This window comes from Grammomys surdaster, unplaced genomic scaffold (genome assembly GCF_004785775.1).
Source record: "Grammomys surdaster isolate TR1022 unplaced genomic scaffold, NIH_TR_1.0 126612, whole genome shotgun sequence".
Lineage (NCBI taxonomy): Eukaryota > Metazoa > Chordata > Mammalia > Rodentia > Muridae > Grammomys > Grammomys surdaster.
In genome coordinates this window covers 1,947,590-1,963,151 of record NW_021621401.1, presented here as the reverse complement: position 1 = coordinate 1,963,151, position 15,562 = coordinate 1,947,590, and the positions used below count along the sequence as shown (strand labels likewise).

Genomic DNA, 15,562 nt, shown 5'->3' with positions numbered 1-15,562 from the left:
CTGCGCGGCCCCACCGCTCCGCCCCCTTCTCCCGCAGCCCCTCCCACGCCGTCGCCGCCATCTTAAGCGATTCGGAAGCCACTTCCTGTGCGTGGCCGCCATCTCGGTGTTTGGGCTATAGATGTTATATGTTGAGACCCTCACGGATCCGTGGCGCAAGCTTTGGCTTGCTTTGGGTTGTAGAGATTGACTTACGGAGAGCTTCATGCGCATCTGCCATAAACAGTTTTTATATGAGTGTTTTATCTGCATTTATGCCTGTGGGCCAGTTACATGCAATGCCTGGGGGGGCCAGTAGAGTGCGTCGGGTCCTCTGGGCACGTAGGGTGCTGGAAATCGAACCTAGCTAACTCCTAGAAGAGCAGCAGCCAGTCTTCATAATCTTGAGCTATCTCTCCAGCCCACATTTATTTGTGGGTCAGGCTCATGCAGTGATCGTGAGGGGGTAACTTTACAGCCATTTTGAGATGGTGTACAATTTTGGATCTTATTTGTTTGTTTGTTTGTTTGTTTTTGTTTTTCGAGACAGGATTTCTGTGTATAGCCCTGGCTGTCCTGGAACGCACTCTGTAGACCAGGCTGGCCTCGAACTCAGAGAAATCCGCCTGCCTCTGTCTCCCAAGTGCTGGGATTAAAGATGTGCGCCAACACTGCCCGGCACAATTTTGGATCTTATCGCCACTCTGTATTGTCCTCATCCTGCTTCAGGCTTGAGCCTAAGGGTTTATTAAATCCAATTCAGCTGTGCATTGTGGCCCGTTAGGAGCTAAAGAAGCTATTGCTTTAGAGACTGGTGATGAAGTTATTAGGGTATTAGGGTCAACCCTAACTAGCTAGACTTGGCCACCTGGTCCTAGTACACCAGCTAAAAAATGTTACTAGTGAAAAGCAGAGATAGGTTTACTTAATTTGGCCATAGGAAGAGGTCCAGTGACTCTCCCAAGTCTGCTGTGGAGTTCTTGAAAGGGGTTAAACTGAACGAGAACAAATAAGCAGTGCTAGGCAATGTATAGCCCATCATTTGACTGTCCTACAAGATGGTCTGATGAGCTGTGACATTTTTAGGACAAGTCTTTCCTTAATTCCAACATGGGACTCCTGGGAAAATCCTGATTACTTGGGGACCATTGTTTTAACAGTCTTGAAAAGACTAGACTGATTGCATGACAGACTTCAAATTGGCAGTTAAGGAGACGAGGCCTAAAAACTGAGCAAGTCCAGGCAAGTCAGTTACTAATAGAAAAAACCCTAGGTTCTAGCCTTCATGTCCAAGTAATAGAAAGTGGATGATGGCTCTCTGGATTATCTTCATTCCTTTCACTATCTCTGGTACATTTCCTGGGATTGAAGAAGACAGGGTAGTGTCCCCTCTAGTCAGGAGCCCAGATCAACAGTCCACCTTCCCTTCTAGATTCAGTCTCCAGAAGGGTCCATGGACTTGATTTTTCAGGCCCTTCATACATTGATTTGTGCCATCCTAAACTACAAGACCAAAGGCCTCCTCACCTTCTCTGTTAGAGGTGGGCAACCATCAGAGTCCGATTTCAGACAAGGCTAGTGAGTGGCTCAAAGCTCCACACAGCTTTGAAGTTGGAGAATGGTCTGTCTGAGCTTGTTAGGGAAGTGGGAACAAAGTGTGACTAGCTGTATTTGGAGCAAGTTTTCCTGATACTCTTAAACCAGGCTGGCCTTGAACTCGGGAGCTACCAAACCTACCTTGAGAGAGCCTAGCTCATTCTGATCTTACTGGAATACTAAATTCTCTGATACAGGCATTCTACCCTAGTTAAATTTTTTTATATTAAGTTTATGTTTGTGTGGGGGTTTGTTCGTGTGAGTGCAGTGCCTGGGTAGGTCAGGGGTTCCCTGTAGCTGGAGTTACAGGTGGTTGTAGACTGACAGCTGTGGGTGGTAGGAATTGAACTCAGGTCCTCTGCAGAGCAGTATGCACTGTTGTATCCAATGGCCCCTACTTATTTATTTATTTATTTTAATAGCCTGAGCTGGCCTTGAGGTTTTGATTCTTCTACCTACAACCTCCTGACTGAGTGCTAGGATCACAGGTATACAGCACAACTTCCTGTTCTTCCTTTTAAGACAAGGTCTCACTGTGTAGTCCTAGCTGGGCTGGAACTCCCCATATAGTATCAACTGGCCTTGAGGTTACAAGCGTTACAGAAATCTTCTTGCCCCACCCCCTTTCTATGGTTTGTTTTTTTTTTTTTCTTCAATTTCTGAAAGCTTTTTCTTTTCTTTCTTTTTTTCCATTCTATGTTTTAAGCATGCATTGGGACTGAAAAGACGACTCGGCTCCCACAATGGCAGAAATGATTGTTCTTGTAGAGCTCAGTTCCCAATGTTCACAGTAACCCCAGCTCCAGGGCATGTGATAGCACAGGCTTCTGTGAGCACTCGTGCACACACGTATAGACACACTTGTACACATAATTAAAAAGGAAACACAAGGAACACAGCTTTAATCCCAGTACTCGGGAAGCAGGGGGAGGTGAATCTCTGTGAGTTTAAGGCCAGCCTGGTCTACATAGTTCCAGGCCAGCTAAGGTGACAAAGTAAGACACTGTTTCAAAGTTTTCTTTCAAAAAGTGAAGCTGTGAAGCATGATCTCAAACTGTACATATGCAAGAACACACCTCTTCATGTGATAAACCTCTTCATGCGATGGCAATCCTTTCTGGTATTAACTTTGGTGAGTCTTCCAATAAATTCCCCTTTCTCCGTTTTTTTCTGTGAGACACTGTCTAAGGGAAGCTCTCCAGGGTTTCCATCTGCTACAAGCAATCAAGGTCACTCATTTCCTGGCTTGGTTGACTTACCAAGTGAACCCATCATGCTGCTGGCCTGGCTCACATTAGACTGGTGACTGACTAAACGTGCTCCCGAGGTGACCCTGCAGCTCTGGGCGGTTAACTTCATCCAGGCCTAATTTTCCATAATGAGAGAATAGGGGGCTGGTGAGATGGCTCAGTGGTTAAGAGCACTGGCTGCATTTTCCAGAGGTCCTGAGTTCAATTCCCAGAAACCACATGGTGGCTTACGACCGTCTATAAAGGGATCCGATGCTGGCTTCTGACATGCAGGTATACATATGAACAGAGCAACTCATATTAAAAAAAAAAAACAAAAACAAAAGCAACCATAAGAAGAGAGAACAGGATTGGGGTTTTAAACTAGTAGTTAGTAGGTTTGCCTAGCATGCACGAGCCTTTGGGTTCAGTACAGGGATTGGGAGAATTAACAAGTCTATGAAGTTTATCCTTTTGTTTTCAGACAGGGTCTCAAGTAGCCCAGGGTGGCTTTAAACTTTCTGTGTAGCTGAGGATGACCTTGAACTTCTGATCCTCCTGCGTCCACTTTCAAAGTGCTGGGATTATAGAGGTGTGTATCATCATGCCAGTTTTATGGGGTTCTGGAGATCAAACCTAGAGCTTTATGTATTCCAGGAAAGCACTCCAGCAACGGAAGCACACTCGCATCCTTCTGTGTATTATAAAGCCTCTCTGAGCGTTAGCACTCAATATCTATTCCCGGAGGTAACAGTAATCTGTTATTTGAGCTAGTAGCCTCTGGCTCCTTGGGAAGCCTGTGAAGTCTCTCCCCGTCGTGTGCAGCGTCCTTCATTGGTCTTCACTGCAGTCCTCCTAGCCTCCAAGTCTCCCATCCTGTCTGCTAGTGGATCAGGCCTGCAGTGAAGAGCTGTGGCCAGTGGATAGGCTGCGGCTGATAGCTTCTGAGAGCTTCAGCAGGATGGTCACAGCCTGGATCTGGCCTCGCAGTCAGACTAGATGCAACAGACAGTAGAGACCTGAGATCCGTGCCTTACTAGCAACATGCACTGATAATCCACCAATGGGCTAAGAAGCCAGACAAGGTGGAGAAAAGCAGACTGCTTAGGGATGAACACTGGTCTACCACCCTGCCAGTTGTGACTAGTCTCGGGTGTGAGTTTGGGCACCGTTTTTCTCACTTGGCAAATAGGAACAACAAGTCTTTGATGAAGTGGTGTGGTGAGCCTCCTTCCTCCCTTCATTCAAGAACGTATCACACAGGCTGTGGTGTTCTTAGCTGATCCTAGTTCTCTGCTTCTAGAATCTCTTTGGCTACCTGGTCAGCCATACCTAAGAATTACTGGGCTGTCTGGACTAGGATTCATGACTTATATCATGGTAAGCCCAGGACCCCAAGGTTTTTCTCTCCCAGGGTTTCCTCATACACTACCCTCTTAGGCTTCTGGGAGGATTGCTTGACTGGCCCAGGTAAGGATGATGGTGGTGGTAGGTAGCGGAGAAGGGCATGAGCTGATACACTTACAGGAACATCATGAGCAGTCAGAATTTTCTCCGCAGGAACTCCGGGGTCCTGCCATAGATATGCACATGGCTATTTGTAGGTTGCCCTGCAATAATTATGCACTTTCCTGAGCACCCTCCTCCCTTATCACCAAAGGTGGGCTGGTTCTATGATTTAGTGCACTGTTCTCCACCATGGGCAGGAAAAGCAGCCTTGAGCTATGCTCCTACACAGCTCTCCCTTGGGCCGGTGAGCGTCTTGTACAGCCCACTGGATTCCTGACACAGAGGATGAGATGGGAGAAGAGGAAGCTGAGGAAGACTCAGACACACTCAGGCCTTTGGTCATTCTCTACCACATTTCTGCCTCCTCGTCATTAAGCTCCTGAGAGAAAGCTTTGGCCTTCTCTGGGTCCGACATGGTTTCTGTTTTCTTGGACCCACTAGGAGCTGACCCCTCTCTATCGATGTGTAGTGCTGGGCTTCCTGCGCCTGGGATGTGACATACAGATGGCTAGCCTCTTTTCCCTCTGGCATGTCTCCATCACAGTTAGGTAAAATCTATATATATTAGATTTTATGGCCCTGTCACAAACTGCCACAAAGGTAGCAGCTTAAAAGAACATATATTTATTAAATCTAAAAATTAGTGGATCCAAAGCTTGGGCAGCTCACTCGTGCTCTCTGCTGAGGGCTTCACCTGTGTGAAGGTAAGGGACTGGAAGATGGGGGAAATTGTATCCAGACTCCGGAGTGTTGGCAGAATGAGGTTCCTGGTGGCCACAGACTTCTCCCCCCACTGGCTGTCAGTGCCCTGTGGTCCCTCAACCTTCTAAGTCAGCAAGAAGACTCCCTGGTGTGGGAGTTCTCTTATGCTTTAATGCTTCTGTTTTCCTTTTATGCTTCTGTCTGACTTCCTCCAGGAAACAAAGGGCACACAGGCCAGATGAGCTAAATCCTAACCAAAAGGAGAGGGCAGAGTGTAACTGCAGGGGACTCAGAGAATCCCTGAGTGACAGAAGATGGGCCTGAAGGAGGGGAGGAAGGAAGGGGATAGGCAGATGGACTCTGAGCATCTCCGCTTCATGTAAGAAAGAGGGGGGCGTGGGATGGGCCGGCAGCTCCAGATTCACCTTATTAACCCCTCCAGCATCAGAGGCTCAGGAGAGCCTGGATCCAGGGACTATATTTGGCCACGTTGGTATAGACACCTGGACGGTTGGGCAGGGCACAGCCTTTGCCCCAGCTCACCACACCCACCAGGACCCAGCGGCCAGACTCCATACAGGTCAGGGGTCCTCCAGAGTCACCCTGTAGGTAAAAGGCGAGCTTTGGACATGGGATTTTTTCAAGGCCACTTTCCCAGGGTCCAGTTCCCTGGGGTAGTAGCTTTAGGCTGGAGGTCTGTAACCTCCTCAGTCCTGGATTCTAGGGAGGTAAGTGGCTGAGGAACCAATTCCAGAGGGTGAGGGTTAGTAGACACACCTGGCAGGCATCCTTGTGGCCTCTGCGGTAGCCAGCACAAAGGTTCCCTGGTAGGACTATGCGCTCGCCCTGGGGCACATTGGCACCCACATGGTAGAGGCGGTCACAGGCTCGAGAGTTCAGCAGTGGCACCCTCACTCCTTGTAAGGGTCTCCCCTTTGGGAGTGGTACTGAGGGAAAAGGAACAGATCTGAGAATCAGGAGAGTGAACAGCTTGAAGTGAGGCTCAATGGGAAAAAATGAACGGGAGGGTCTGATTTGCAAACCGGGACTCCTTGAGTCTGATAGAAGGGAGGTTTGGGTTCATGTGACTCTGCATCTCACACTGGGACTGAGAAAGACCAGGATTCACAGTCAGATGGAGGAGAAAGTAATACCCGGTGCCTCCTTAACCTGACTATGTTTTACCTCCTGGGCTAAGGCTACCCCAGCCAGTGACCCAGCATGGAGAACCTGGTGGTGGATAGGACCCTGGTGCAGGCAGGCAGACAGGCTGGATGCGGGCACTCAGGGACACTGGGTGACGCAGCTGCAGCAGTGCCAGATCACCGCGGGCCTCGTCCTCAGAGTAGTCAGGAGGCAGCAGTACCCGCAGCACAGGAACCAAGAGCTCATGGGGTGACGTGACATCCAGACTCAGCGCTCCCAGGAGCACACTGTACTCTGATGGTGATACCCGTCTGCAGAACAGACAGGGGGGCTGCTGACAGCACCTAGACCATGGGCCTGTCAGGAGCAGGCACTGCCCACCCCTCCCCAGGCAACACGCCTCTATCTTTCCTGGAGCTGGAATAGTGAGCAAGCACTGACCTGGGGAAGCAGTGACCTGCTGTCAACACCCACTGGGGTGCAACGAGTGAGCCTCCGCACACATGGGCTCCGCGGTGCTGAACGCTTGCTTGCCATGGCCATTCTCCATCCTGAGCATCCCGGCCTCCAACGATCCGGTTGGACATGCGGGGCTGCCCACAAGCTGTGACAGGACAAGAGGGCACAGAGGCTTGCCTGGGACTTGGGGTCTGGGAAGTGAGTGTAGGAAGGGGGACGGGGACAAGCTGAGGAGGAGGAAGTGGTTCCCAACCTTCCTTACCTGCACACTCCTGCATCCTGGTTCCTGTAGGAGGAAGCAGTCAAGGGACTAGATTAGAGATTTGGTGCCAGGTAACAGAGCCTGGGTCAGCGGTTAGATTAGGTAGAAGGTGGAACATATTTGTTACACTGACCTCATGCCAAGCTTCTGTGCCATTGGTCGCCTCCATCTCCCTCCCCAGAGCACTGGGAGGTGAGACTTAAGCACTACATACATACGGGCATACATACTCAGATTTGAAGAGCCCAAGGACAGTGCCAGAGAGCCTCTGTGCCTCGGAATGAAGATCAGATGTCCCACAATGCCCTAGAGGTACCAGGCTCCGGGAGAGGTGAGGTGAGCAACCTGTAGTTAAAGTCTCTGTGGAAGTACCCCTAACCCTCGCCCCCACTCACCTACCACCAACAGGAGCAGGAGCAGGAGGTGGGAAACACCCCTCATCCTATCTTCAGGACTGGCCTGGGTGCAGGTAGCTTGGTCTGGAAGTGGTAGGGAGCAGAGCAGAGCATTCTAGGCTAGAGGGTGTGTCCTACCCAATCCTGTACCTCTGTGGCTGTTTTGTCTGCCGTTAATTTCTGCTTCGTCCTGAACCTGTCACTGAAGCCCAGACTCTACACCTCTACCTGTGTCTTAGACTCCATGTGACCAACTCTGACAAAGCATACCCAACCTCAGATCTGGGCACCTTAGACCTCAGTAGGAACCCTGGAGCCTCACCCTCTGGTCCCCATCTTTCATTCCTAGCACCCCTTGGGTCCTGCTCTTACCCTTGAAGCCTGGTGTTCTCTCTGATAGGGCCAGGGGAGGGCCTGGGGGCTTAAAAGACAGAGGAGGTGGAGGCTCGGGTAATTATCAAGGCCAAGGCGGAGCTGTGGCTGCCCAGAACAGCTTTAAACAAAGATGCTTTGAACAGAACTTAAGAGGTGAAGGAAAAGGACACCAGAGGCTGAGAAGTGGGGTGGGGAAGCTGCGGTTAGTCCAGGAAGCTCCAGAAGCTCCTGGGAAGCTCATCTCTAAACCCGATCCTGCTGCCTTGGGAGACCAGCTCTGGGGCTTCTGAGCGCCATTGTTCTGCTCAGTAATCCCAGCTCAGCCAAGCCAGCTGACCTCACAGGGAAGCTCAGACCCCAGACCCACACTCTAGATCTCAGGCCTGAACACAGACCCCAGCCTGGCTGGTCCCTTCTGGGTTTTAGGTCAGTAGGAGCTTGGAGTGGAGAATGACCAATTTCAAATTGCCAGAACACCTTGGCCACAAGCAGCACTGTGCACTATGGGGAATGGTGTACTCTGTGGTTTGGGGGTAACCAGGATAGAGCAAGGAACACCAGAACTGAGCTGATGCCAGTGCCATGACTTTGCATCTATAAGACTATCAGGTAAGGGATCTCTTTTCTTTATAAAGTTAACCTGCTTCTGGCATTTCATTATGTCATGAAAAACCAATAAAGGAGAGGATGCATTCATTCTAAGAGAGTTTCCACTGGGCAGAACTGTGCTCAGTACAGGGCTGGCATTGAAGAACTGGGAATAAGGAGAAAAGGCTGAGCAACCCAACAGGATGAAGGCAAGACAAGGGCTCTGTTGTGGTTCAGTGCTTGGATTACAGGGAGGAAGGCAGACTTCAGACTTGGCTTCTGCTGTCCACAGCCAAAGACCAAACTTAAAACCCACACATAAGGCTTGAGAATGTGGCTAAGATGGCAGAGTGCTTTAACCCAGGATGACATAAACTGAGGGTGGGCACACACTTAGGGGTCCAGCACTTTAGAGACAGACTCAGGAGGATCGGGAGTTCAAGATGATCTTTGGCTACGTAGCAAGCTTGAGGTCAATCTGGGATACATGAAACCCCGTCTCAGATAAACAACCCCCCATATTTGTTGGAGGTGGATAACTCAGTGGTAGAGCCCTTGCTTATTTGAGGCCCTGGATTTGACCCCCAGAAACACACAGACACAAACACAAACACACACACACAAACACGGGGGGGGGGGAGGAAGGAACAGAGGGCGGGGTGGTGATGTGGTGATAGTAGTATCAGTTGATCCAACTGACTCAGCTCTCTGAAGTTTGGCTTTGGCATGTCCTCCCTCCAATGCTGAGCCTTTGATGGAGTTATTCAACTTCCGTTTCATCTCGCTTTTCTCATCTATAAAGCCGATCACTTGGTTGTTGTAAAGATTAGCTGGGTGAGCCATGGAGCATGGAGCAATGCCAGACATGTGTCCAAGTCTATAAAATTGCAGGAAGGATAGAAGACAAACGCGCCCATCCTCCTTGAACTTCAGGGATCTTCTGTTGCTCCAGGTCAGGCCCCTAGAAGGTGAGTCCAAGAGCCCCTAGTGCAATGTCTGTGGCTGTTAGAAAGATTAAGGACTAGTGGAGGAGGGTTAAGGAGGGTTTAAGGAGGGTCAGAGTGGCCTGAGAGGAGATGGTCAGCCCTGGGGTCAGGGCCAAGCTTTGTGGTGGGTACCCCATCTGGCACAGGGCCTGGAAGCTGCAGTCCAGAGTGAGGCAGCAAGGCTGGAAGACACGGAGAGATGGGTCGCACTGAACAAGGAGATAAACTCTGTTGGAGAATTTGGCTGAGTTCAGGGGAAAAGTCTGCAACTGGTTGAATGTTGCCCCTCTGAACCTTGGGAGAAAGAAGAGAGCAGCCCCAAACCCAAGCCAAACAGAGGCACAGACTGTCCTAAGCCCGTCTCCCTGTTAGACTCAGTTTGTAATGGTAAGAAACAATGCGTCCTCACCTACCTGGGCTTGCATTCCCCGACAAACTCCATGCAGCTAAGTCCTGATTCTAAGATGTGTTGCACGGGCCATGGTGAGAGCAGGGGCGTGTGGTACTGGTGTAATGGTTTGTAGGACCATGAAAGGCAGCCTGGTTTCTGGTTGAACACAGGCTAGAAACTGCCGGAGATCTCAGGTGATCCTAAGGGACGGCATGTGTTTTGACACGCTCCCAGATTCCAGGCTCCTGACATGAGACCAGCCTGGTCTACAGAGTGAATTCCAGGACAGCCAGGAATAAAAAGAGAAACCCTGTCTTGAAAAACAAGAATAAAACCAAACCAAAACAACAAAGAATGCCACCAATAGACAAAATCTGTGCAAAGATGCTTTTTTAGGCAGCATATTTTTGATTTTATTTTATTTGAGAACAGTTCTCATTGTGTAACCCCAGTTGGTCCGACTCGATATGTAAACCAGGCTGGCCTTAACTTATAGATATCTACTTGTTTCTGTCTCTCTTTGGTGTGCCAAACGTAAAGGCTTTGAGCCACCATATTTGGTCAATATTCCTTTTATATAGAAATATCTAAAATAAGAATGATAAAACAGAGCCAGGCGATGGTGGCACACGCCTTTAATCCCAGCACTTGGGAGGCAGAGGCAGGCAGATTTCTGAGTTCGAGGCTAGCCTAGTCTACAGAGTGAGTTCCAGGACAGCCAGGGCTACACAGAGAAACCCTGTCTCGAAAGACCAAAAAAAAAAAAAAAAAAAAGAATGATAAAACAGGATGAACAATACTTAAGGTGTGTAGCTGCAAATGTCTGGGAGCTGCTATGTGGGTGCTCGGCATCAAACTCAGGTCCTCTGGAAGCGCAGTCAGAGCTCTTAACCGCTGAGCCATCTCTCCTGTCCTTTATTTTTCAAAAGGGAGGCAATTTCTCGGGCACCAGATGTGTATGTGGTGCACAGATAGACATTTTGGCAAAACACTCATACATATTAAAAAAGAAAAATAATAATCAGAGAGGGGAAAAAATGAAAGAAAAGAGAATTCTTAGCAACTTTTTGTAGTTTCAGGAGCCACCCAAAATCACATATATGGTTACTGCCCAGACACCTACTGTGGCTCTCTTGAAGATCCCACATACACACTTGGTGTGTCGTATTCTCTCTTTTTTAATCCTTGTGATGGTTAGGTTTTTTTTTTTTTTTTTTTTTTTCCGAGACAGGGTTTCTCTGTGTAGCCCTGGCTGTCCTGGAACTCACTCTGTAGACCAGGCTGGCCTCGAACTCAGAAATCCGCCTGCCTCTGCCTCCCAAGTGCTAGGATTAAAGGCATGGGCCAACACTCTCATCCTGGCTGTCTTGGAATATACTAGACCAAGCTAGACTCAAATTTAAGGCAGTGTGCTAGGAAGCCTGTGTGATGGTCAATTTAACTATCAGCTTCACAGTATGCAGAATCACTTCAGAAGAATCTCTCACTCCTCTCTCTCTCTGTCTCTCTCTGTCTCTCTCTGTCTCTCTTTCTCTCTCTCTCTCCCCCCGTACCTCCCCCCACCTCTAAGTTTTTTGAGACAGTTTCTGTGTGGCCTGGGACTGTCCTAGAACTTAAATTGTAGATTAGGTTGGGCTTGAACTCACAGAGATTGGCCTGCTTCCACCTCCGAGAAGTGTTGGGATTAAAACAACACTGAGGAAGGGGGATTTCAGTGAAGGATTGTTTAAATAAGGTTAGCCTGTGACCAAATCCTAGAGGTGGCCATCTTGATTATGGTAATTGACATAGGACAACTCACAAAGTGGGTGATGCAGGTTCCTGGGTTTGAGTTCTGGACTGTAGAAAAAAGGAGACAGGCTTCCTCTGTCGCTCACTTTGTAGGTAAGGCTGGGCTTGAAATCACTGAGATCCACCTACCCCTGCTTCCAGAGTCTTAGGATTAAGGGTATGTGCCACCATGCCTGGCTGGCTAGGCATACTTTAATCCCAGCACTGGGGAGGCAGAGGCATTTAAGGATCTCTGAGCTGAAGGCCAGCCTGGTCTATGGAATGTGTTCCAGGACAGCCAGCACACCCTGTCTTGAATAACCAAAACAAACAAGCAAGCAAACAAACACCAAATTTGCTTGTGCACAGTCTTGGGGGGGGGTAATTGTCTGATTAGTGATTGAGGTAGGATGGCACAAGTCACTGTTGGCAGCACCATCCTGGGGTGGATGATCCTGGGTTTTATAAGAAAGCAGACTGAGCAAGCTATGGGAAACAAGCTTTCTCCATGCTCTCTGCTTCAGTTCCTACTTCCATGTCTCTGCCATGAGTGCCTGCCCTGATTTCCCTCAGTGATGGAGTGTGACCTATAGTTGTAAGCTGAAATAAATCCTTTCCTCCCAAAAGTTGATTGTGGTGGTGGTGATGATGGTAGTGTGTGTGTGTTTGTGTGTGTGTGTGTGTGTTTTCTCTGTGGAGCCCTGGCTGTCCTGGAATTCGCTCTGTAGACCAGGCTGGCCTTGAACTTGGAGATCTGTTTGCTTCTGTCTCCAAGTGCTGAGGTTAAAGGCATGCACCACCACTGCCAGGCTTGGCTGTGATGTTTTACTACAGCAGCAGAAGCTCTAACTAGATATGGGTTTAATCTGAAATTCTGCTCTGCATCTAGTCAGGAATCTAAGCTTCCCATGGAGCTGGGGCTCCTATTCACACTCCACTGTTGCTGACAGTGGGCTGTCTGCAACCAAAGCCTAGACAAGCAATCATGTGTCCTGGGCTGGACCACTCAAGATGAACACAGGGAAGTGTCCAGGAAGTCACAAGGTCTCCATAATGTCCTGTAAAGTGCCAACTCTGATATACACAATGAATTTATTGGCAAAGAAGACAAGACAAAGGCCTGGTGAAGCAGGATGTCCCTACCCTACACTGAATGTCCTGGGGCTACGGAGAGTACAATGGTGCTTTAGGCCCAAGGCTGCAGCCTCATGGGCTCAGGTGGGCCTTAGGATCCAGGGAGCCTGGAGCAGAGTGACAGACAGCAGGGGTAAGGCCAGATCACGCCTGCCTGCACCATTGAGGACCATCATGGTCTCAATCCAGTTGTAGTGATGACTGACGTTGGTGTAGACACCAGGCAGGTTGGGCCGTCCACAGCCTACTCCCCAGCTCACGATTCCAATCTGATACCAGAGACCATCCATGCTGCAGACCAAGGGTCCTCCTGAGTCACCCTGAAGAGCAGCAAGGATAAGCCTGATGGTTTGGTAGGTGGAGTTGGGAAAAGTCAAGGGGACAAGGAACACTGTGGGGTAGAAGACTGTGTGATGTCTCCCCCTGGCAGTCACAGATCCTCAGTCTCTTTATCAGGAAAGTAGGGCTATGGTTTCCACCTCTGAGGGTCTCAGGGATGATGGAGAAAAATATCATAAGTGGGAAATGAGAGGTAGATCTATAGGCTGAGTAATTAAAGGCTCTAAGTGATTTCTCACAGATGAAGTGAAGGCAGGCTGATGGCAGACCTGCAAGGTGGGGGGGCGGCTTCCTCAGAGACGAAGGCATACTCACACTGCAGGTGTCTGCGCTCCCATCCTCAGCACCAGCACAGAACACGTCCTTGGTGATCAAGTGGTGTAGGGAGGGAACACTGAACAGTTCCTGGCACCTGCTATTGTTTAGGATGGTGACCTGTACTTCTCGGAGGTGATAGGGCGGTGGCAGAGGCTCTGGAGGTAGGAAGATACAGAGCACAGTGTTATGGTCTCTTCTACTCTCTAGGGCACGAGAACACAGCTTACATGATGGTGGTGTCCCCTGCTGATGGCCCCACACCATGGACAGTCCAGTATGACAGAAGGAACCAGCGGGGAGATAAGTGGAGGTTCCCTGAGTCCTCTAATTCCTCCATGTCTGCGCTGGAAGGGCTGGCTCCTGAGTATGCAAGTGGGGACAGTCCTCTGCTGGAGCACAGGTGGAGAGAGGTTAGGGGTGCTCAGATAGTTTGGGGACACAGGATGGAAAGATGGAGATTCCCAAATTCACCAGGTTGGTGGTATATGCCTTGACTCTCAGCACGGAGGTGACAGAATTGTGAGTTTGAGGCCAGCCTAGACTACAAAGAAAAACATTGTCTTTAAAATGTTCTCAGGGTTGGGGCTGGAAAACTGATAAGAGCACTTACTGCCCTTGCAGAAGACCCAGGTTTAGTCCCCAGAACCCACATGAAGACTCACAGTTGTCTGTAACTATTTCCATGGGATCTGATGTGTTTTCTGATAGGCACGAACACGCACGTGCGTGCACACACAAACACACGCACAAACATGCACTTGGGTACACACACACGCACGCACACACACACTCAGGTACAACACAGAAAATAAGATGAACACTTAAGAAATATTCCCAGGGCCAATAAGATGGGCTCATGAGTGAAAAGCGCTTGCAGTACAAACCTGAGGACCACAGATACCTGATCATCTGAGTTCAGTCCCCAGAACCCATGCGAACACCAGGTGTGGAGGTGTGCACCTGTTACTTCTTTCCTTCCTTCTTTCTTTCTTTCTTTCTTTCTTTCTTTCTTTCTTTCTTTCTTTCTTTCTTTCTTTCTAAAGACTTATTTATCTTATGTATGTATGTGAGTGCACTGTCGCTCTCTTCAGACACAGCAGAAGAGGGTATTGGATCCCATTCCAGTTGGTTGTGAGCCGCTGCCAATACTTACATTAACAAAGAGGGAAACCACAAAGTAGTGACTTCCCCTTACATCTAAGGAAACAGAAAGAGAGTGCAAATGAAACCCAGAGCTGCCAGGCTGAGTGGAGTCACCTTTAATCCCAGCACTCAGGAAGCAGAGGCAGGCAAATCTCTCTGAGTTTGAGGTCAGCCTGGTCTACAGAGTGAGTTTCAGAACAGCTAGGGCTGAATGGAGAAATCCTGTCTCGAAACCACAAACAAACAACCCCGAGAACTGCCTGAGAAACAGAATAATGGAAGCATAGTGCACACTAACAAATGCCTATAATTTTATATCCAGGAGGCCCAGGTGGAAAGACTATGTGTTCAAGGCCAGCCTGGGCTACATAGTGAGTTCTGGAACTATGTAACAAACAGATGAGAGCAGAGGAGGACAGGGTGATAATCAAGCCAGACAGAAAAACTAACGTACCCGAAAGTCGGTTCTTGGAAAGTAGCACAGAAGACAAAATGGAGACATTTCTCCTGATCTTAAGAGGCAAAGGAGAACAACCTGGACTAGTGCAAACATCTTTAATCTTAGCGCTAGGGAGGCAGAAGCAGGCAGAACTTTGTGAGCTCAAGGACAGACTGATCTATATAATGAGTTCAGGGACAGCCAGTAACAGCAAAAACAGACCTTGTCTCAAAAAAAAAAAAAAAAAAAAAAAGGAAAGAAAAGAAAGAAAGAAAGAAAGAAAAAAAGAAAGAAAGAAAAAAGGGCCCTTTTCAGAGAAGCCCAAATCCGTGCTCTTTAAAAAAAAAATTATAGGGACAGGGTGGGGATGAGGGGATGAAGCAATGATGAAAGTCAGTGGACACCTGACTCTGCCCATGAAGTGGGACCTGGGGATTGAACTCAGGTCGCTAGGCTTGGGAGCAAACCTCTTCATCCACTTGTCGGCCCACACCTGAGCTTTTCCCTCTTACCTATCATGCCTAAAATGTATATCAAAATATTGTAACAAGCCCCAACTCTACTTCATAAGAATAGGGCTACAGAGATGGCTCAGCAGTTAAGAGCACTGACTGATCTTCCAGAGGTCCTGAATTCAATTCCCAGCAACCACATGGTGGCTCACAGCCATCTGTAATGGGATCTGATGCCCCCATCTGATATCTTCTGGTGTGTCTGAAGAGAACTGGAGTGTATTCATATAAATAAAAAACAAGTAAATCTTTTTTTTTTTTTTTTTTTTTGGTTTTTCAAGACAGGGTTT

At 48.7% G+C, this 15,562-nt stretch overlaps 2 protein-coding genes across 2 annotated transcripts in view; both read right to left on the bottom strand.

Moving 5' to 3' along the window:
• Positions 1–4,936: 4,936 nt before the first annotated feature.
• LOC114615281 (serine protease 33) lies at positions 4,937–7,357 on the bottom strand. The gene is made up of 6 exons (XM_028761011.1): positions 7,278–7,357; positions 6,883–6,906; positions 6,603–6,765; positions 6,201–6,472; positions 5,793–5,962; positions 4,937–5,618 (listed from the first exon to the last, which is right to left on the bottom strand). The coding sequence occupies exons 1-6, from the start codon at positions 7,321–7,323 to the stop codon at positions 5,460–5,462; spliced, it is 834 nt and encodes a 277-aa protein (XP_028616844.1). The 5' UTR covers positions 7,324–7,357; the 3' UTR covers positions 4,937–5,459.
• A 5,106-nt stretch (positions 7,358–12,463) lies between these two features.
• LOC114615270 (serine protease 41) overlaps positions 12,464–15,562 on the bottom strand; it is a 7,816-nt gene continuing 4,717 nt past the window's right edge. The window contains exons 6-7 of the mRNA XM_028761003.1: positions 13,176–13,333; positions 12,464–12,841 (exon numbers count right to left, since the gene is read on the bottom strand). Of these exons, the coding sequence (XP_028616836.1) occupies positions 12,602–12,841; positions 13,176–13,333 (398 nt within the window). The 3' untranslated portion in view covers positions 12,464–12,601. The remainder of the gene's footprint in view (positions 12,842–13,175; positions 13,334–15,562) is intronic.